Raw genomic sequence first — 22,570 nt, forward strand, 5'->3', positions numbered from 1 at the left:
GACGAAGAGCTCGCCGTAAAAGGTTACGTCGATGCAAGCTTTGACACAGATCCGGACGACTCTAAGTCGCAAACCGGATACATATTTATTCTTAATGGGGGTGCAGTAAGCTGGTGCAGTTCCAAGCAAAGCATCGTAGCAGATTCTACATGTGAAGCGGAGTACATGGCTGCCTCGGAGGCGGCTAAGGAGGGTGTCTGGATGAAGCAGTTCATGACGGATCTTGGAGTGGTGCCAAGCGCACTGAATCCAATAACCTTGTTCTGTGACAACATGAGTGCCATTGCCTTAGCAAAGGAACCACGGTTTCACAAAAAAGACCAGACACATCAAACGACGCTTCAACCTCATCCGCGACTACGTCGAGGGAGAGGACGTAAATATATGCAAAGTGCACACGGATCTGAATGTAGCAGACCCGCTGACTAAACCTCTTCCACGGCCAAAGCATGATCAACACCAGAACTGTATCGGTGTTACATTTATTACAATGTAATTCACATGATGATGTGAGGGCTAGATTATTGACTCTAGTGCAAGTGGGAGACTGTTGGAATTATGCCCTAGAGGCAATAATAAATATAGTTATTATTATAATTCCTGTATCAAGATAATCGTTTATTATCCATGCTATAATTGTATTGAATGAAGACTCATTTACATGTGTGGATACATAGACAAAACACCGTCCCTAGCAAGCCTCTAGTTGGCTAGCCAGTTGATCAAAGATAGTCAGTGTCTTCTGATTATGAACAAAGTGTTGTTGCTTGATAACTGGATCACGTCATTAGGAGAATCACGTGATGGACTAGACCCAAACTAATGTTGGGGAACGTTGCATGGGAAACAAAAAATTTCCTACGCGCACGAAGACCTATCATGATGATGTCCATCTACGAGAGGGGATGAGTGATCTACGTACCCTTGTAGATCGTATAGCAGAAGCGTTAGTGAACGCGGTTGATGTAGTGGAACGTCCTCACGTCCCTCGATCCGCCCCGCGAACAATCCCGCGATCAGTCCCACGATCTAGTACCGAACGGACGGCACCTCCGCGTTCAGCACACGTTCAGCTCGACGATGATCTCGGCCTTCTTGATCCAGCAAGAGAGACGGAGAGGAAGAAGAGTTCTCCGGCAGCGTGACGGCGCTCCGGAGGTTGGTGGTGACCTTGTCTCGGCAGGGCTCCGCCCGAGCTCCGCAGAAACGCGATCTAGAGGAAAAACCGTGGAGGTATGTGGTCGGGCTGCCGTGGAAAAGTCGTATCAAATCAGCCCCAAAACCTCCGTATATATAGGTGGGAGGGAGGGGACCTTGCCTTGGGGCTCAAGGAGCCCCAAGGGGGTCGGCCGAGTCCAAGGGGGAGGACTCCCCCCAAACCGAGTTGGACTTGGTTTGGTGGGTGCGTGTCCTTCCCTTCCTTCCCACCTCCCTTTTTTTTTCCTTTCTCTTTGATTTTTATCTCTATGGCGCATAGGACCCTTTTGGGCTGTCCCACCAGCCCACTAAGGGCTGGTGCGCCACCCTTATGGCCTATGGGCTTCCCCGGGGTGGGTTGCCCCCCCCCCCCCCGGTGAACTCCCGAAACCCATTCGTCATTCCCGGTACATTCCCGGTAACTCCGAAAACCTTCCGGTAACCAAATGAGGTCATCCTATATATAAATCTTCGTTTCTGGACCATTCCGGAAACCCTCGTGACGTCCGTGATCTCATCCGGGACTCCGGACAACATTCGGTAACCAACCATATAACTCAAATACGCATAAAACAACGTCGAACCTTAAGTGTGCAGACCCTGCGGGTTCGAGAACTATGTAGACATGACCCGAGAGACTCCTCGGTCAATATCCAACAACGGGACCTGGATGCCCATATTGGATCCTACATATTCTACGAAGATCTTATCGTTTGAACCTCAGTGCCAAGGATTCATATAATCCCGTATGTCATTCCCTTTGTCCTTCGGCATGTTACTTGCCCGAGATTCGATCGTCAGTATCCGCATACCTATTTCAATCTCGTTTACCGGCAAGTCTCTTTACTCGTTCCGTAATACAAGATCCCGCAACTTACAATAAGTTACATTGCTTGCAAGGCTTGTGTGTGATGTTGTATTACCGAGTGGGCCCCGAGATACCTCTCCGTCACACGGAGTGACAAATCCCAGTCTTGATCCATACTAACTCAACTAACACCTTCGGAGATACCTGTAGAGCATCTTTATAGTCACCCAGTTACGTTGCGATGTTTGATACACACAAATCATTCCTCCGGTGTCAGTGAGTTATACGATCTCATGGTCATAGGAATAAATACTTGACACGCAGAAAACAGGAGCAACAAAATGACACGATCAACATGCTACATCTATTAGTTTGGGTCTAGTCCATCACGCGATTCTCCTAATGACGTGATCCAGTTATCAAGCAACAACACTTTGTTCATAATCAGAAGACACTGACTATCTTTGATCAACTGGCTAGCCAACTAGAGGCTTGCTAGGGACGGTGTTTTGTCTATGTATCCACACATGTAAATGAGTCTTCATTCAATACAATTATAGCATGGATAATAAACAATTATCTTGATACAGGAATTATAATAATAACTATATTTATTATTGCCTCTAGGTCATAATTCCAACAACTAATAGACGTAGCATGTTGATCGTGTCATTTTGTTGCTATTGTTTTCTGCGTGTCAAGTATTTATTCCTATGACCATGAGATCATATAACTCACTGACACCGGAGGAATGCTTTGTGTGTATCAAACGTCACAACGTAACTGGGTGACTATAAAGATGCTCTACAGGTATCTCCGAAGGTGTTAGTTGAGTTAGTATGGATCAAGACTGGGATTTGTCACTCCGTGTGACGGAGAGGTATCTCGGGGCCCACTCGGTAATACAACATCACACACAAGCCTTGCAAGCAATGTAACTTATTGTAAGTTGCGGGATCTTGTATTACGGAACGAGTAAAGAGACTTGCCGGTAAACGAGATTGAAATAGGTATACGGATACTGACGATCGAATCTCGGGCAAGTAACATACCGAAGGACAAAGGGAATGACATACGGGATTATATGAATCCTTGGCACTGAGGTTCAAACGATAAGATCTTCGTAGAATATGTAGGATCCAATATGGGCATCCAGGTCCCGCTGTTGGATATTGACCGAGGAGTCTCTCGGGTCATGTCTACATAGTTCTCGAACCCGCAGGGTCTGCACACTTAAGGTTCGACGTTGTTTTATGCGTATTTGAGTTATATGGTTGGTTACCGGATGTTGTTCGGAGTCCCGGATGAGATCACGGACGTCACGAGGGTTTCCGGAATGGTCCGGAAACGAAGATTGATATATAGGATGACCTCATTTGATTACCGGAAGGTTTTCGGAGTTACCGGGAATGTACCGGGAATGACGAATGGGTTCCGGGAGTTCACCGGGGGGGGCAACCCACCCCGGGGAAGCCCATAGGCCATGAGGGTGGCACATCAGCCCTTAGTGGGCTGGTGGGACAGCCCAAAAGGGCCCTATGCGCCATACAAAGGAAAATCAAAGAGAAAGAAAAAAAAGGGAGGTGGGAAGGGAAGGAAGGACTCCCACCCACCAAACCAAGTCCAACTCGGTTTGGGGGGGGAGCCTTCCCCCTTGGACTTGGCCGACCCCCTTGGGGCTCCTTGAGCCCCAAGGCAAGGTCCCCTCCCTCCCACCTATATATACGGAGGTTTTACGGCTGATTTGAGACGACTTTTCCACGGCAGCCCGACCACATACCTCCACGGTTTTTCCTCTAGATCGCGTTTCTGCGGAGCTCGGGCGGAGCCCTGCTGAGACAAGGTCATCACCAACCTCCGGAGCGCCGTCACGCTGCCGGAGAACTCTTCTACCTCTCCGTCTCTCTTGCTGGATCAAGAAGGCCGAGATCATCGTCGAGCTGTACGTGTGCTGAACGCGGAGGTGCCGTCCGTTCGGTACTAGATCGTGGGACTGATCGCGGGATTGTTCGCGGGGCGGATCGAGGGACGTGAGGACGTTCCACTACATCAACCGCGTTCACTAACGCTTCTGCTGTACGATCTACAAGGGTACGTAGATCACTCATCCCCTCTCGTAGATGGACATCACCATGATAGGTCTTCGTGCGCGTAGGAAAATTTTTGTTTCCCATGCGACGTTCCCCAACACTCAGTTGTCGGATTCTCCATGAAACGACTCACGATCCCGACTGAATAAGCCAAGTCAGGTCGGGTATGCACCAAATATCTTAGGCTGCCCACAACGCTTCGATACATTGTGGTGTCCATCGACGGATTTGAGCTACGCTTGCTCAACTTGTGACGTTGGTCCATTGGAACTTGTCTCGTAGCAATCTGACATGCCACACTTTTCCAATAACTTGACCGCATAAGCCGATTGACATAGGGAAATCTCTCCGGAGCTTTGCTTCACTTCGATGCCCAAGTAATAGTTGAGTAATCCCAGATCGCTCATGCTAAACTTGTTCTTCATTTGCGCCTTGAAACGTTCAATTTCTTGTACGCTATCTCCGGTGATAATCAGATCGTCGACATAAACTCCAACTAGCAGGTTTGAGCCTTTGGAGTTCTTTGTATAGACTGCGTGCTCAAGGGACATCTCTTGAACCTGAGTGAGACCAAACTTTGGTCTAACTTTGAGTTCCAAGCTCTTGGCGCTTGCTTCAACCCGTAAAGTGCCTTCTTGAGCTTGTAAACTTTCCCTTCTTCGCCTTTCTTCTCGTAGCCGAGGGGTTGTTCCACGTACACTTCTTCTTTGAGATCACCATTGAGGAAAGCGGATTTAACATCCATATGATGAACCTGCCAATCCTCTTGTGCTACCAAAGCTAGGAGCACTCTCACTGTCTCGAGTCGAGCAACTGGTGCAAACACCTCATCATAGTCAACTCCTTGACGTTGTACGTAGCCCTTTGCAACGAGTCTTGTCTTGTACTTCACAATGGCACCCTTCGTGTCCTTCTTTAACTTGTAAACCCACTTCAAACCAATCGCATTTTGGTTCGGAGGTCGGGTTACCAAAGTCCACGTGCCATTGCTCTCAATCGCCTTCATCTCCTCATCCATGGCGTGCGTCCAACTACGGCTTTTGCTCGCCTCTACGAAGTTCGCCGGCTCCTCAACTCCGAAAAGAAATAGTCTGGAGTATTCGAGCGTAACTGACTTTGTGTACTTGTGTTTGACCCGTGTGTGAAAGTTGATACAATCATTTCGCCAACTAATTCCCGTTGCAGTGCGATCGGTGTGTGAAAGTATTTGTTTAGCTGTTGCCTACAGTAGATTATATTTTACTGACAAGCAACACATCATGAACTCCTACATAGATGGATTCTATTTGTAGTTGACAACAACAGAGTTTGAGTTTGATGTCAATATCACTGGTCTGGGGGTTCAGGTCTTGTCAATATAAAAAACTTGGTACTTACAACGAGACAAGTAATTGATATATGGACATAGTCAAGTTCATTTTTTTTCTGCTATGTTCTTTCGTCAAACTTTAGATTCTAGCCTTCATAAAATGGCAATGATATTCTTTTTAGTCCAGAACCAAACCCGGTGTATTAATCTGTCCTGACACTGATAGAATTCTGTGCAAACTATGTTGTTGTTGTTCAGATTTGGCCTGGTTTTGATGTATACTGTGTGTGCATGTGCACGTGCCTAAAGGCGTCCGATCGAACGCAGGTGGAGGCCAAGGAGGTTCTGCTATAGGACATGCCAACAATAATGATTGATGAAACCGGCGTGTAGATCGTAAGTTCCCCCCTCAATCTCGATATATTGGTGTCACACACCCTGCATTTACATTATTAGTATGTAATATATAGATTCTAAAAGTTGATTCAAGTTTGTAGCGCTTCAAGTCTCAAAGTTGATACGGTAATTCCGTCAACTGATCCGTACTTCAACGCTTCAGGTCCGGCTGCTCCCTGTTTGACCCGTGTGTGAAAGTTGATACAATCATTTCGCCAACTAATTCCCGTTGCAGTGCGATCGGTGTGTGAAAGTATTTGTTTAGCTGTTGCCTACAGTAGATTATATTTTACTGACAAGCAACACATCATGAACTCCTACATAGATGGATTCTATTTGTAGTTGACAACAACAGAGTTTGAGTTCGATGTCAATATCACTGGTCTGGGGGTTCAGGTCTTGTCAATATAAAAAACTTGGTACTTACAACGAGACAAGTAATTGATATATGGACATAGTCAAGTTCATTTTTTTTCTGCTATGTTCTTTCGTCAAACTTTAGATTCTAGCCTTCATAAAATGGCAATGATATTCTTTTTAGTCCAGAACCAAACCCGGTGTATTAATCTGTCCTGACACTGATAGAATTCTGTACAAACTATGTTGTTGTTGTTCAGATTTGGCCTGGTTTTGATGTATACTGTGTGTGCATGTGCACGTGCCTAAAGGCGTCCGATCGAACGCAGGTGGAGGCCAAGGAGGTTCTGCTATAGGACATGCCAACAATAATGATTGATGAAACCGGCGTGTAGATCGTAAGTTCCCCCCTCAATCTCGATATATTGGTGTCACACACCCTGCATTTACATTATTAGTATCGGTCCCCGTCTGATCGAAGCCTTAAAGTTGGTTGCTTGATACTAGTATCTTTTATTTCCTTCCGCTTCGGGGGTTTCTAGAGACGTGTCACATGCGTGTGCATACCTACTTGCACTTCAATGACGGTGCAAGCTCAAGTAGACATCGATGGAGGACACGAGGGAAGAGGGAGGGGGGACTTCTCGAATACAAAATTCACGATCCAAAAATTAGATATTTTAACCCGATGCAACGCAGGGGCACTTTGATAGAGAAAAGTCATCGGACAAGGAAACGAGTTTGGGAAGCAGGGCCACAGCCGGTCACCTCCCCGGGGCCTATAAATACCCGCGCCCCGCAACAACCGCCTGCTTCCCGTAGCACCCCTCCCCTCCGCATACCCCCACCCCCACCCCACCCCACCCCGCACCAACCTCGCGGAAGGCCGACGACCAGACCAGACCAAACCCTAGACGATCCATCCAGCCTCCGATCCCCTCCCCCCTCCCCGCGATCTCTATAAAACTCGGCGGATTTCGAACCCAGCCTCCACCGCGGGAAATCACGCCCACGCCACCGCCTCCTCCTCCCTCGCCGGGGGCCGGGGCCAGCGGCGGCCGTTTCCGGGGGCCGGTGGATGGCGGAGGCGGCGCTGGAGGGGAGCCAGCCGGTGGATCTGTCCAAGCACCCCTCCGGCATCGTCCCCACGCTCCAGTAAGTCCACCCCGCCCCCGCCCCCACCACCTCTCTCGCGTTCCCCGGCCGGGGCTCGGTTCCCCTTTGCGAGGGTGGGTTCATTGCTCGATGCAGCCGGGCGCCGCGGGGTTCGGTCCCATTTCGGGGTTCGGATTCCAGAGGAGGACGGCTACGGGAGCTTCGGTAGAGGCCTGGATATCAAATGAAACCCGGAATTTTTGATGAGATCCGTGACGTCGTCGTAATTTGGACCCTATATAGGAGCATAAACCGACCGGTATTGAGGCCGGGTTCACATAGTAAAAAAAAAGTAAATGGCGAGGGTATCCCGGTCGTAGTTCGTGTCGGAGGTCACCGGATTTTGAAATCCATGCCGCTTAATTGCTATGGAATGCAAGATGCATGGTGGTAGTACTTTGAGACTTTGAGTGCTGGTGAAGAGGGCTCAGTGGGGGTGTAAAGGTCCACCGAGATGCGCTGCCAACAATCTGTACAGAAAAAGAACAAAACAAGTGCTGGGTATGGATAGGTTAACGCAAAGGGCATGTGAAAGTTTTCTGCGCCGTTCGTTGCCAGCTCTTAAAATGGGTCATTCTGATCAATGTGTTGCGTTTACTTGCTGTGCAGTTAGTCTAGCATGCCAAGTTATACACTCTGTGACAGCTTGGTCCTGTGATGTGGCCCCTTTTCCTACCCCAAGTACCAAATTTTAACGCCGCTGGGTGTACCCTGCTTTCTTTTGTTTGGTCTGATGACAGGAATATTGTGTCGACGGTCAACCTGGACTGTAAATTGGACCTCAAAGCTATAGCTCTCCAGGCACGCAATGCAGAGTATAACCCCAAGGTGAAATCTTGTTTGCTTTTTCTCTTACTATACTGGCCTTGCAATGCTATGCTTGGAGGTTTCGTGAATACTGTGTGTTGTCTGGTTTCTGGTGTTAAACTTCCAAAACAATTTAAGTTTCATCACTTTGCTAGCATCAACAAGTCTATTTTAGCATTGTCAATCCTGCTGTGTAGACGGTTGATAGCTTGGTAAGAGTAGATACCTTGTACATGGGTTCTTTTGTGGACCCTTTTGTATTTGTGCTCATTCGCTGAGAAATTAGAGAACTATAGCTTATTAAATAGTTTTTGATCCAATGGTGAGTTGAGACTGTCTACCTGCCTACTTTTAGGCTTTAGCATGAGGGTAAGGTTATGAATTGATGATACATGGCTGCTCTGCTCTATTCTGTGCTTTACTTAATAAAGTGTTTTTAGAGATATTTACTAAATAAGTTAATGCTGTTCAAAACCTGCACTTGTATGTGATAATCGGTACTATTTCTAAGTTAGTATGATCTCTTCTATTATGTAAAATTTATTTGGTGAAAACAAATCATTTGACCATGAACTAGTTGATATCCTTTGATCAAACATTTGCTCTGTCTTTTGCTGTTCGGATGCAAGCAGCGTATATGTTATGCTTTGCTTTGCTGACATTCTATTTTGAACAGCGTTTTGCTGCGGTTATCATGCGGATAAGAGAACCAAAAACTACCGCATTGATATTTGCCTCAGGAAAAATGGTAAGGCCAAGTTCATGTACATCTGATGCTGAATATGTTATTTTGTAGTTCTATTATATTTAATGACGTTGGAGCTGGTATTGTACGTGCATATGAGTAGCTATTCATGTGGTAGTCATCTGACTGTTGAAATTCAATGCAAATTCCCCATGGACACTAAGCGGTTAGGTTTCACTACATATTTGTCTCTAACATGGCAGACTTTTTTTTTAATGAGTAAATGTCTTCTAAATATCGTCTTCAGCCATTGGAAAATAAAACAAAGGTTTGTTGAGATTGGATTGATACTTGAGTTCAAGGGTATCAGTTGATCCCATTCGCTTCTATGGAAACCTGCAAAAATGCTTTGATTCAGTGGCCTTTGTTAACATTTTCTGGGAAAGTGAATTTGATAGTTATACCACAGTTATGGTCTTATCCTCTTAATTACACCCTGATGCAAAGTATCCTGTTGCTGTGTTATCACTTATCAGGTTTGCACTGGAGCAAAAAGCGAACAGCAATCTAAGCTCGCAGCCAGAAAGGTATTGTGTAGCTTTCTTTCCTTCCATACATATCAGAGAGGTGAAAAGTTCTCAAATTGTATATGTGTTCCTTTTTTCAGTATGCTCGTATAATCCAGAAGCTTGGCTTTCCTGCAAAATTCAAGGTGCACATCATATAGAGTACTTGTAAAGTGTGCATGTTCATCCCTTGATACTTGTTTGATTGCTGAACTATTGTTAATTCTGTATGTCAGGACTTCAAGATCCAGAATATAGTTGCCTCTTGTGATGTCAAATTCCCTATCAGGCTTGAGGGCCTCGCATATTCTCATGGTGCTTTCTCAAGTGTAAGCTACTAAGTTGAATTTTGTTCTGCTAGCACTATTTTATCATGTTAGTATATATGATATTTTTATCTTTCTTCCTCGGAACTTCTCTATTTCCTTGTTTTGGAACTGATGTTTTATATGGTTGCTTGACAGTATGAGCCAGAGCTATTTCCTGGTCTGATTTACCGGATGAGGCAGCCGAAGATTGTCCTCTTAATTTTTGTTTCAGGCAAGATTGTTCTGACCGGAGCAAAGGTTGGTAGTCCTTTCCCGTGGCCCCGTGGGTTTCTCTATTACTCAGTAATGATGGTATTTCTAAGCTATTCGCTTTGTAGGTGAGAGAAGAGACATACACTGCCTTCGAGAACATATATCCTGTCCTCACAGAGTTCAGAAAAGTGCAGCAATGATGGTATAATTCCTGCGAGTGCATGCTTAATGGACATTGCTATGTTGGGAATAGGATAGGAAATGCCATGTTCCATTGACAAGTTGGGCCACTAAAGGTGGATTTGTCCTTTTTGCTACTCAGTGCCTCCCGGTGCTTGTTCTATACTACTATTTGTTTGCGGTGTTTCCTGGGCTGCGATGAGTGGCTACTTTGAGAAACTAATAGTGCGGGCGCTGTCTCTTCTATGTGCAGGTGACTTTGGAAGTAAGCAGAATTGGAGATATTGTTGCTTGCTGCCTGCTCCAACCTCGCAAAGAGTCTATAAGGCATAGCCCGTCTTCCTTCCGGTGGAACCTATATATATATATATATATATACTGTCCATCAGATTAGGAGCACCTGGTGTCGTAACCGACTAGGGTCTTCTTTTTGTGATGGATCATGGTTGATCATCGCAGGTCTATTATGTTGTCGTTCCTCACTTGAAGCACTCTGTGGAAGTCGAGTAAAACCCAAGCAAATTTTGCTCCTGGATTTCTAAAGCCTTTTCTTTCTCCTGATGATGGAAAAAAAGGCCCGCTGATGTATATCTACTTGTAGACGCGTTGCGCCCTGTTAAAAGGAGGGCTTTTATGTCAATCCAAATAGCAAGATTTCGTATGTGTTTTTCCATCCCTTTGTTGTTATCTCAAACCATGTCATTTCTGTAAGAACATTGTGAATCGGACATTTAACATCTGCCGAAAAAATCTGTAATGTGTGTCATCAGCATCATGCTTTGCCTTTTTTTCTTCACCTCCCCTTTTCAACCAGAATCACCAGCATTGAAGACAATGGTAGTAAAGTTATAATAAAACCCACAAAAGCAAGAAAAGTTGCACAAGAAAATGCATGACAGCATGGAGAGCAATTCACAGCATCAGCCTCGAAGTAGGGGTTGTGCGGTTCACACAAGTTTGGCCCCTCTCTCTCTGCTTGCGTTGCGTTTCGTGTCATGAAAGTGAGGGAGGGATGGAGGGAAAGCAGTACGAAAAGTTGAAGTCGTGTTTACTGTCCTAGCTCATACGGCCGACACAAGAATAAATGTAATGCAAAACCGGCCAAAGGAGCAGCAGATCGAACCAAAGATACGCTCCAGATTTCTCCATTAATCCCGATTCATTCATGAGAAGATACCACCATATATATATATATATATATATATATATATATATATATATATATATATATATATATATATATATATATATATTCTTGCAGGATTTAAATTCAAACCCCGATTCGGTATACATTAATAATATAATAATAGTAACAGCCTGCTTGTTATAGAAGAAACTTCTCGGTGAAGTAATAATTAAGAATATGCTATATATCGTGTTGATTTATCTTAAATAAAAATCGGAACTCTGATGGTACTATACAATTTTTTGCTGCTAATTTAAAATGCATTTATCATGCACATTTATTCAGAGATCATTGGATGCATCACCATATCTGGCAAAAATCGCTTCCTTAAGGGCATCCAACCCGATGCACCAAATGTCCGTCCACTTTTTTCACACGTCCGAAACACTCGAAATATTTAAGATAAATATAGTCATTCGCCCATGATCACGATGTGCAAAAATGTCAATGCAACGGTAATTCAAATATAATTATTACAATTCAAAATATGAAGTTTTGCGGTAAAATAGTTCGAATTTTAGTTCAACTTACTCAGACACATTTTTTGCCCCCTGGAGTGCCCGCAAATGGCCAGCTAGATCATTAAGTTGCTTATGAGTTGCTCAATGATGAATCTATTGATGCATCTGGATAAATTCTTCAAACGTTGTCGTGTTCATCATGTTTGCTTCAAAGTAAACAACAAAAAGATAAGTAAATTTGGCTAAATCACTTGGCCGAACACTTACCGGATGTGGTGTCCGCCATGGATAACAATATGCACGGGTGGAAGGTACCCTGGGCAGCGAACGGGCCAGGGGTGGAAGAGAGGCGTAGGTAAGTCAGGGCCGACAGGTAGGTGGAACCGCGGAGTGGGTGGTACAAAGATGGCAACAGTCTAGGATTGCACGAATAAAAAGCAAGGGCGAAGGAGCGGAGTGACAAAGCGGGGCTCAGAATGAGTTTTTTGTGTGGACCGTGGGTGTCAGACGCCTACGTGACGGCTATTCACGCATCCACAAAGCACTCGCAGCTTTGGTTCTGGTTTTGTGGAATTTTTGGACGTGCGGACCGACCCGCGACCGTTGGATGCACAACGTTGGATGAGATCAAGTGTCCGGGCATTTAGCAACGTTTTGATGCACCACGTTCGAAATGCCCTAACCCCCATGGATATTCCCCGAGGCGAACCTCGCAAGAGTACTCTATGATCTTTATCAAGGATACATAAAACCCCACGACAACCAATCGGAATATTTGACCATGTCGAATTTACCTAGACGTAACCATCAGAATCCTAAGAAACAACCCTGTCGGCCAGACAAAAAAAAACACATATTACATCATGCAAAGCATGCCCCAAAACCATTTTTCCGTGAGAATTGCATAAAAAGAAACCCACCAAACGCATTTCCATAACCGAGTCGAACCTCCACGGAATCCGTTCTTCCTCGAGTCGAACCTCACAAACACCACCCCATCTCGTCTTACATCGCGCACTCCAGGACGGACGAACCCGACAACAACCCAAACACAACTGTCATGTGAAGCACGCACACAGACATACAAACAAATCTTCCCTTTTTTTTCCCCCTTCTGAATGTAAGCAACAACAAACCCTAAAACCTCAGGGCTAAGCAAATGAAGAAGCAAAGGAGGCAACTTTTTCCCCTGGGCCTCGCCGTCGCGGCAGGGTGGTAAAAACCGGCCCTTTTTCCCCCCCCCAATCGTAACCCCAACCCAACGCGCCCTCCTTTTTCCTCCCCTCTTCCCCATAAAAACCTCCGCTTGGGGCACCAAAGAAAAGCTTGCGGAATCCCTACCCTCCCCCCTCCCCCCTCTCTATCTCCTCTCCCTCCTCCGTCTTGGGGGCGGCGGGCCATGGACGTGCACCACCCACCGAATGCGGCGGCGGCGGCGGCGGCCGCCGCCCTCGGCGACATGTTCCCCCACGAGCCCGCCACGGTCGGTTTCTTTTCCTTCCCCCCCTCCACCCCCTCCCCCTCCCCCCGGTTGATTGCTTGCACTTTGCTCCCCCCGCGAGCAGGGCCGGTTCCTCTAGGCCTCGCCCGGCCAAGAACCGGGGGCTTCGGTTGCTCCGTTGGGAGCGAAGGTGCCAGGCAGCCGGGGGTTCTTGGCTTTTCAATGCCTTCCTGGATGTTGTCTGCCCCTGGGTCTGCGCTTCCGCAGAGGTTCAGGCGGCGGCGCCGCCGCCTGTTCCAAGAATTATGCGGGGTTTAGGCTGTAAATAAACAAATTCCCCGGGGTAATTGCGCTTGAACCCTAGGTTTTAGTAATTGTTGGGATGGGTTTTTTATTTTTCCTTGAATGTTTGGAACGCAAAGGGGAAAAAGGAAATGCCGGCTCTGTTCCTGGGTTGCTTTTACTGTTCTGGTCCTGTCCCGATGAGGAGCCCTTTCTCTGTCCGCGTTTGCGTCTATTATTAGCACAAATATTGCTTTGGTTGGAGGGAAGAGGTTTTGAGTTTCGGGAGCAATTCAACAATGGTAACTGCCCCCCAAGGTGGGGGGGGGGGGGGGGGGGGGTTGTCAGCGAATGTGCAATAGTTGTTGTTTTTATCCACCTAGGGTTCATGTCAGGCTCACCAAGTTCTTTCAGTTATCCACTGGGGAAAATAAGTATATTATGTGTTTCCCTTTCGTTGTGATGTCACGGAAGGAAGAGGGAAAGCGATGCGTGTGCCCGCCCTTATGGCCTTGAATCAATGTCGATGTGCCTACGTTCGTTACCCCCTGTCATTGTCGTTGCGTAGGCGCGTCCACTGTTAATATCCCTTTGGCCGCTGTGTGACGATGCGTATGCAAGATTGCGACGGAGATATTGTAGCTGGGTTTTGTATCGATTCGGGTGGAAAACTTTAGGACTGGAAACGGTGATGATGGGAGTCAGCATATCAGTTTTGCCTCAAGGGTTCTTCAGCTTTGGTCTGTAACTCCTTGGAAGGGTTCAAGGAAACATCTTTCCATTGCATCACTTATTATTATGATATTCATCAGTTATGTTCCTCACATTCAGCGTTTGACTGAAGCTGGTCTCCCACTGAACTGTTTAATTGCATCCTGATGTGAGAAACTGCCATGGTGTTTAATTGCATTTGTGGCTGAAGCATGAATTTTATTTCCGTTCCAGTAAATTAACTTGCCATTGGAATCTACATTCTTTTCATGAACTCAGAGTGTCATTTGCCAATGCAAATTCCCCAAAGCAATTTTTTCTATTGTTGGTGTGGACTTGAGGGATTAGTTCAAAAGGGAAAAGAAAATGTTGACCGCAGGATTGTTTGTTCTTCGATAGTAGTTTTCTTCAGTAATCTGTTGTTATGCAAATATGTTGCTCCATTCTTCTGCTCCTCTTTGTTTGGGAACCATATTGTTAACGGCACTCCCTAGTCGATTAAGCCTTACTATGCATTCCTTTCATTTTACTCATCTTCACATGCTTGTTTCTTGGCAAAAACGTAGAACATGACCTCTGTGAAAAGTAGATTTCCTTGCAACTGTGTAATTCCGTTCAATTTAGTAATATATTCTTAGACAATCAGTTTGGCCATTTTGTCTAAACGTGCCGTTCTACTCTTTTGATCTGCAGGAAAGTGAAGACAGCAGCACAGAGTGGCTCTCCATCTATTTAGAGGACTGCTTGTCTAACCCTGCATCCTACTCTGTCTCCGAAGAACAAGCATCTGTAAACCCGAAGCTGCCACATCCTTCATCTTCCAATCCCAGAAGAAAGAAGAGAAGCCTGGCCTCTGTCATAAGAGATAGTGATGAAGAATATTTCACGCTGATTGTTGAGCCACCGCTACTACTTGATCAGAAGCACTGGCTAGCAGAGAGTGAGCTCATCCTCCCCAAGAAAGACAAGGACCAAGAACTTGTCCAAAAACAGGAGCAGCAACACGAGGAAGAATATAAGCCCTATACAGTGCAGGTCAAGCAAGAGCAGGTGGTGATGAGGTGTAGCATTTGTTTGTCCGACCAAACATCACAGCAGTGGCAGGGCAGTCCATCAGGGGCATTATTGTGCAACAAGTGTAGCCTGAGGCTCAAGGCACGGAACGGGTTCATCAAACTGGAGCGCTGCGGCCAACAAGTTGATGAAGAACAAGATCATGGAAGGGGGCAGGATAAGAGGAAGATCAAGAAGACCACATATTATGGAGATGATGAGGAGCCTCCACAGGAGAAGAAGAGGATCAAGAAGATCTCATTTGTGGACGAGCAGGGCAAGAGGAGGACCAAGAAGACATATGTGAATGAGGAGGTCCCACTGGAGGAGGAAGTGAAGCGGTGCACCCATTGCCTGTCCCACACAACACCGCAGTGGAGGAGCGGCCCTCTAGGGCCCAAGACCCTATGCAACGCGTGCGGCGTGAGGTACAAGTCCGGCAGGCTGCTGCCGGAGTACAGGCCCGCCAACAGCCCAACCTTCGTGAGCTTCATGCACTCCAATTCTCACAAGAAGGTGATGCAGATGAGGATGAGTGTCGAGAACGAGAACGAGAACGAGAACGAGCACTCGCACTCGCACTCGCACTCGCACTCGGATATGTGAGCTTGTGCCGGTGGTCAGGAGCATCTCCCGAGTCTGTCGCGTCGGGTCTTAGAGGCCATTGGGGTCGTAGTCATGTAGATCATCAGTCAGGAGGAAAGAATCGGACGCGAAAATCCGGTTAGGTCTCAGTTGAAACTCCTTGTTAGCTCTAGCAGTCAGTCTTTCGCTTGAGAGAACCATTTTCTCTAGTCCTGGATTCATCGTCACCTGTGGTTGGTTGATACAATATTATGCCCGCCATTATATTGCGATGTTATGCTATGCTTTGCTGTCACCCTTTTTTCCGAGTTCTTTTTCTCCAGGGCTGAAGCTGAGCACAGCCCTGCTGTTTTGCGTCTTGTGATCCTGTGGCATTGGTTGGTGACTACTTCTAGTCTGGAACAGAGTTTCATCTAGTTTAGCTGTTAGATTTGCAAGAGAAGCATGCATGATGACACAACAGGACTTGGCATGCAGATAAGAAGATCTGGATGCTGGTTACTGGAGTTCATGTGTTGTGCATGTTCATGCTCACAGTTGTTTGTTTACATTGGGTTTTTCTTCTGCTGGTGTGCAAATGAGATGGATATTTCCTTTCTTTGCTGCAATCTTCAAGTTCCACACAGGACCAATATAGTAGCACTAGTACTACATCTCTATGCAGATTGTTAGTAGTAGATGTTTCCTTGTGTTTTCCTGCTACCTGCACATGCAGAATCTGAAGTTCCAAACCACTGATAAAAGTTGTGGCAGCAGATCTAGACACTGCTGGCAGCAATGCTGCAAGAGATTCAGTTCTTGAGCTTCCATGGGGCGGTCAAATAGTAGTCCATGGGGCAGGCAGGTTCAGACACAGACAGCAAAGGCCCCTCATCACTCTCATAATTCAGAGACAACTTTGGTGTGACCCACTCACTCATGCTGAGTGGTGATGATAGACCATGCATGATGCAGATGCAGCAGGTCCTTTCTTGTTTCCTCCTCACCCACTCTACAAGCCAAGGAAAGGTGTTGACCACCTTTCCTCTTGCATCATCATTCATGCCATGCTCATCTCATGGGGCCTCTCTCTCTTGTGCTGAGGCCCCCCAATTTTTTTGAACTCATTTGTGTGCTTGCAGTAGCAGTAGCACAAGCTCAGCCCCAATCCTTCTTCCTCTCATGCATAGTTTTTCTTTTCTTCTTCTTTTCCTTCTTTGCCCTTCCCTGGTGCAGCAGCTGTTAACAACCAGTGAAAAGGCCATGGATGGATTTTGTGCTGATCCAGCAGGATTGCCCTAGCTTGTCGTACCTGTAACAAAAATAAGAAAAAAGAGTACTGTTTGATTGATGAAATAAATTCCATGTGCCACATGGGCAGGGCAGAGCCATCAGCCATGTGCACATAACAAACTCACCACTAGACATGTCAAAGTTGTCAACCAAACCAGTTGCACTCAACATCACCAGACCATCAATATTTTTCTTACCTGTCTCCCATTCATGGTAGAAGATGGTCAAGCCTCTCGTGGTACATGTGGTTGGGGCAGTAGTGCACTACCAGGTACCTAAAAAATCAATGCATCATGTCTACTCCAGTGTGGCATTGGCAACAATGCTGCCAGTACATACACTGACCAGAAATCAACTTTGAGAGCAATTGAAACCTAGCAGCTAGCCTGGATCACATGTAAATACCTCCTTTGTGCCCTGTAAAACCTAGCATAGCAGCTGCAAGCAAGGGCCAGGAGCATCATATGATTCACAACATTCTGTCACCCACCCCCTCCTTCTCCTTGAACCACACAGCAGGTTTTGCCTAATTGCCATTCTAAACTGAGCTCATGATTTTTTTTAAACTAGGAAAGGAAACAAAGATCCTGACATGTAAGGCACCATGATGCTTTATTGCACACTGGCTGACACATGGAATTCAAATATACAGGGCAGACGTAATTCAAATCGCCAGAAGGCCAACACAGAGTATTCCCCATTTGCTACACAAAGTGGGACTCAAACTTGCAAGGGCTTAAATGTCAGACCAACACTAGCAGGGACAGCAAAAGCTTTTATTTCTGTAGAGGGGCTCCTTTGAACGGAGGGATTTGGCTTCGGAAAACAGCTTTGCGCGCTCGAGGAGTCTCGGGGATCACTCCACCACCATGCTCTCGGCCTCCTTCTTGATAGAGTGGAAGAGCACCGACGAAAGGTAGCGCTCTCCGAAGCTTGGGAATACAACCTACACAGGAGTGAAATGTCAGCATTGGGATACAACATGGAGATCGCTGCAAGAAGGCAGCATCTCTTCACTTGGTGGAATAGGTCAGTTTGCAGTATGAGAGTTGACAAGTGCACATGTCTCCCTACATAGGGCACTCAAATGTAAATCTGTAGTTCATCAGATCAGTTTCTTTGTGCTTTGCTTATTATATCAGATGAATTTTCGGCATGGGGAAGGAACGACTTCAAGTAGAGTCATGCTAGAAACTTCCAGGAGGAAATGTGTCACTTACAACAAAGAGTTTCCCTGCATTTTCAGGCCTCTGAGCAACCTTGATTGCCGCAGCTGCAGCCGCACCAGAAGAGATCCCAACCTACAAGTTTTTATATAGTCAATGGCTGAGGCAAACATTTGATCTGAATGATCCATACATACAGGTTGGATAAAAATGATGTGTGCACGATACTGCTTAATACTCCAACAGCAATAGATAACTGTTGGATAGATAAAACAGATAAATGTTGGACAGAAACCCCACCAGCAATCCTTCTTTCAATGCAAGAGACTTTGCCATCTCAATGGACTCATCACTTGAAACCTGGCAGACAATTTGGACGGACCAAAGGTTACACCAGGGTAAAAGATGCAGACGTATGGAAAGACAAACATGAAAAATCAAGCAAACTTCTATTCTCACCTGTACGGTTTCATCAATGATGTCAACATCCAAGACACCAGGGATGAAACCAGCTCCAATTCCTTGGATCTTGTGTGGTCCTGCTCAGAATAGCTGAATCTTATTAGTCCTGAACAAGCAGTGCCAAGAACCAAAGCAGAACACTTTTGGTGCGAAATGGTACACGTTGGAAATGGTTAACCATCAGAGCATTCTTATTAATTAATATTAAAAGAGAAACTCAGATTTCCAAGTCAAAGGCAAATGAAAAGAGAAACTCAGATATTTGACATTCTACTGATTGTGGTTGTAGGACCCGACCATTTTTGTTGATGGATATTATGAGATGAATTTAATGAGTGAATGTATTAGAACAAATGGAACTTGATACAGAAAGAAACATTACCAGGCTTTCCACCATTTAAGACAGCACTCTCGGTAGGCTCCACGCCGTAGAGCTTAAATAAGAAAATACAACAAAATCAGATACTATTTCTCATACAGGAAGAGATGTTGGTTAGTCATTGCTGGCAGCAAACATTGTACCATACAAAATGTTTTCTGATGCTTACCTTGATATTAGGATTTTGCTCTTTGAGGTATTTTCCAGATCCAGTAATGGTACCACCTGTCCCAATGCCAGAAACAAGGCCATCGATCTTTCCTCCTGTGCCTTTCCAGATTTCAGGTCCGGTTGTCTCATAGTGAATCTGCACGAAATATTTAAAACCTGAGAACTCGGAACTCAGAGGCAAACATCAAACACCGGCATAAAGACGTTCTGTAGATATAAATGTTAAAATTATGCTACACCTTTGGGTTAGCAGCATTCTCAAATTGCTGAAGGATGTATGAGTTGGGTGTCTTCGCTGCCAGCTCTTCGGCCTTTTGGACAGCTCCTTTCATCCCCAAGAGTGGGTCTGTGAGGATCAGCTCAGCACCAAAAGCCTTCAGGATGATTCTCCTCTCCATACTCATGGAGGCGGGCATCGTGAGTACAAGTCTGTAACCCTTGGCAGCAGCCATGAAGGCCAGCCCAATGCCTGTGTTGCCACTGGTTGGCTCAATCAGCACACTCTGGAAACCATTCACATGTAGAAGAAAACATCAGCAAAATCAGATGGTGGCTATCTGATTTTTTTAGTAAACATAGCTTTACTAAAAGTTTGCAGGAAGTGCCTGCTAATGGCTAGGTGCACAATTATTTTTTAAGATTGCAAATAAGGGGCAGCACATCATGATTCATGGAAGGCGTGGTGAAGTATTAAATAGAGAGGCTCTAGATTAATATACTTGGTTCAGGTGTAAGTTGAAAGCTGAACCAACATGTTGGTAAAGGGGTTGACGTAAATGCTTACGCAGAGCAGCTGGACAAGTCAAACAACTAGGTGCAGGAGAAAACGAATAATACTACAAATAAAGGCCACATAAATGAGCCATAGATTCCAGCCACCGTGGAATATATATAACTCTAGTAGAACTGGTCAACTGGCAACCCTGAAACGAAACACGAAAAATTCCTAGCGCCAAATAGAGGGCAGCAAATCACATCACCATGCATGAAAGGGATCATGAAGTAGAGTGTTAAACAAAGAGGCTCCAAATTACTACTACTTGGTTCAGGTGAAAGCTGAGCCAATATGTTGATGAAGGGTTGACGTAAATGCCATCGCAAAGCAGCTGTGCAAGTCAAACAACTAGATGCTAGTGCAGGAGAGAGCAAATAGTACTGCAAAATCAATGCCTTATACACGAACCATAGCATCTAGACCTGCCAGATATATAGCACTCCCTCTGTAAAGTAATATAAGAGCGATTATAGATTACTAGAGTAGCGTTCTAAATGCTCTTATATTAGTTTACGGAGGGAGTACTGTATAATTCTTATTTCTATTAGAGATTGTATGGTATGGCAACTCTGAAAAGAAGCGCGGAAAATTCCTAGCGCCGAACGAGGCAATTCCTTCATTTCTTTTGTATACGTTTTGACTAGTTAACCCAATTAGAAGAGACTAGTAGAGGAGATGCTGAATTCCCTTGACCTCTGTTCTCTACTGAACTAACTGAAGCCGGTGAAGTCGAATCACCGGTAACAATTACTTATATTTCAGGAGCCGCAAATCATCGTTCTTGACACCGAACCATTCCCAAATCACCCGAGCACAAGAAAAACAGGGGAAGCACCAAAAGTGGGGGTAGGGGTCGATTTTACCCACCTTGCCTGGGACGATGAACCCCTTCTCCTCTGCGTCGGTGATCATGCTGTACCCAATCCTGCACAAGCACGAGTAACGAGTCCTCAGCTCAAATCTAGGGATCAAGACCGGAGCCTCTGTCTGTCCTCACATACAAGACAGCCATGGATGGGGATCCAGAAGGAAAGGGCAGCAGACCTGTCCTTGACGCTGGAGCAGGGCTCCATGGACTCGAGCTTGGCGGCGACGCGCCCCACGCACCCGTCCGTCACCTTGTTGAGGTACACCAGCGGCGTGTTCCCGATCAGCTACATCACAACACAGGGAATACAAAAATCAGCACACCAAACCAAATCCGGCCATCCCCAAACACGGACGCATCCAGGCAGACGGATCGGCTCACCTCGGTGACATCCCTGGCGATCGCCGGCGTCGAAGCCTCCCCCATCCCGCCGCCCGACGAGCTTCACGCACAAGAGGAGAAGAAAACAAATCAAGAACCCTGCTTTGCCCTCCGGCGCACGAGTCCAAGAGTGGGGCGACGGGGAAAGAGGGGGATTTTCACGGCGGCGTTACCGATTTGGCAGCGAAGCGGTCCTCCCGGAGCTGGAGGTGGACGAAGTGGCGGCCGCTGCTGGTTGTCCTGTCGTGGAAGTGGTGGGAGGAGGAGCAGGCGGAGGCGGCGAGGCTTTATACAGGCGAGGTTGGTGGAGGAGATTGGGGCCGGAGGAGGGCGGCCCGGCAGGGAGGCGCTGTCCACGGTGGACCGTGACGCTGCGGGTGGGTCCGGCTGCAGGCGGGCCCGACGGACGGCGTTCGTTGAACCTGGACGGCGTTTGCCGCCGCCGGATATGTGTGGATGGCGTGGCGGCCTTGAGTGAAGCAGCAGGAGACGGCTGCCCAATGGCATTCATCATACTTAGTACTCTCTATATAAATGCAGATGTGTTGAAAACTTAGAGCAACTCCAACCGTTTCGTTCGCCCATGTTATTTTAGGTCTTTGCAGACAAAAACGATGGCCCAACACAAAGATTTAATTTTAAATTATTCATGTGCGCGTCGAGCTATTTCGGTCATAAATTCGGGTCATATTTAGATCGGAGGCGGACATAAAACAAACGTTTTCTGCGTCTTCTTTATCCTTGTGTCCGTCGCATGTCCTGCCTACCCCACATGTCATCCAACCGCCCATTCCGTCTTTGTCTTTCTCTTACATCCATCCTGCGAGTCTGTCGGTCTCGTGCCCGCGCAGAGCAGGTGCTACCGGAGCCTGAGCGCGAGCGACGACGTGCTCGTGGGCATGGCGCTCACGATGGATGGAGGCGAGCTCAACGTGCACGGGCAGCTGCGGGGCAGGGCAGAGGCGGGCTTGCGGGCGCAGTGGGTATGGGGCAACTCGCTTGTGCGGCGGGCGAAGGCGAGCTGGCTGCGGGCAGGCGAGGCGGGAGGTGCAAGGCAACCGGAGCTCGCCCACCAAATGTTCGACCGAATTGAATGTCGGGCGGACATGTCAAAAAACACGTCATCCGTCTCAGCTGGGTGCATCAGCGGACCCAAACAAAAAAGCGGACACGGACGAGCGATCCAAACGAATAAAAAGCAGACAAAACCGGTGTGCGTTTGGGCCTCCGCTTGGAATTGCTCTCAGTTGTTACTGTATAATACATTCGTCCGAAATTACTTGTCGCACAAATAGATAATAAACGA

The 22,570-nt window shown here is 46.5% G+C and overlaps 3 protein-coding genes across 5 annotated transcripts; 2 read left to right on the forward strand and 1 right to left on the reverse strand.

Moving 5' to 3' along the window:
* Nucleotides 1-6,975: 6,975 nt before the first annotated feature.
* Nucleotides 6,976-10,828, forward strand: LOC123452199 (TATA-box-binding protein 2-like). 2 transcript variants are annotated; one of them, XM_045128810.1, is made up of 9 exons: nucleotides 6,982-7,312; nucleotides 8,053-8,140; nucleotides 8,796-8,867; nucleotides 9,341-9,391; nucleotides 9,472-9,516; nucleotides 9,607-9,699; nucleotides 9,835-9,936; nucleotides 10,017-10,093; nucleotides 10,325-10,370. In XM_045128810.1, exons 1-8 carry the CDS (start codon nucleotides 7,236-7,238, stop codon nucleotides 10,089-10,091), a joined length of 603 nt encoding a protein of 200 aa, XP_044984745.1. In that variant the 5' UTR covers nucleotides 6,982-7,235; the 3' UTR covers nucleotides 10,092-10,093; nucleotides 10,325-10,370. The 2 variants fall into 2 exon arrangements, with proteins under 2 accessions (XP_044984744.1, XP_044984745.1); XM_045128809.1 differs by lacking the exon at nucleotides 10,017-10,093 and having other exon boundaries at nucleotides 6,976-7,312; nucleotides 10,325-10,828.
* A 2,216-nt stretch (nucleotides 10,829-13,044) lies between these two features.
* LOC123452202 (GATA zinc finger domain-containing protein 10-like) lies at nucleotides 13,045-16,072 on the forward strand. Its single transcript, XM_045128813.1, has 2 exons — nucleotides 13,045-13,201; nucleotides 14,846-16,072. Exons 1-2 carry the CDS (start codon nucleotides 13,118-13,120, stop codon nucleotides 15,809-15,811), a joined length of 1,050 nt encoding a protein of 349 aa, XP_044984748.1. The 5' UTR covers nucleotides 13,045-13,117; the 3' UTR covers nucleotides 15,812-16,072.
* A 1,585-nt stretch (nucleotides 16,073-17,657) lies between these two features.
* Nucleotides 17,658-21,760, reverse strand: LOC123452200 (cysteine synthase). Of its 2 annotated transcripts, XM_045128812.1 has the most exons (11): nucleotides 21,438-21,548; nucleotides 21,265-21,325; nucleotides 21,060-21,169; nucleotides 20,883-20,940; nucleotides 19,480-19,743; nucleotides 19,239-19,376; nucleotides 19,073-19,124; nucleotides 18,688-18,767; nucleotides 18,529-18,588; nucleotides 18,283-18,363; nucleotides 17,658-18,008 (listed from the first exon to the last, which is right to left on the reverse strand). In XM_045128812.1, exons 2-11 carry the CDS (start codon nucleotides 21,307-21,309, stop codon nucleotides 17,919-17,921), a joined length of 978 nt encoding a protein of 325 aa, XP_044984747.1. In that variant the 5' UTR covers nucleotides 21,310-21,325; nucleotides 21,438-21,548; the 3' UTR covers nucleotides 17,658-17,918. The 2 variants fall into 2 exon arrangements, with proteins under 2 accessions (XP_044984747.1, XP_044984746.1); XM_045128811.1 differs by having other exon boundaries at nucleotides 18,529-18,767; nucleotides 21,438-21,760.
* Between the last annotated feature and the right edge of the window lie 810 nt (nucleotides 21,761-22,570).

Source organism: Hordeum vulgare, chromosome 5H, assembly GCF_904849725.1.
Source record: "Hordeum vulgare subsp. vulgare chromosome 5H, MorexV3_pseudomolecules_assembly, whole genome shotgun sequence".
Lineage (NCBI taxonomy): Eukaryota > Viridiplantae > Streptophyta > Magnoliopsida > Poales > Poaceae > Hordeum > Hordeum vulgare.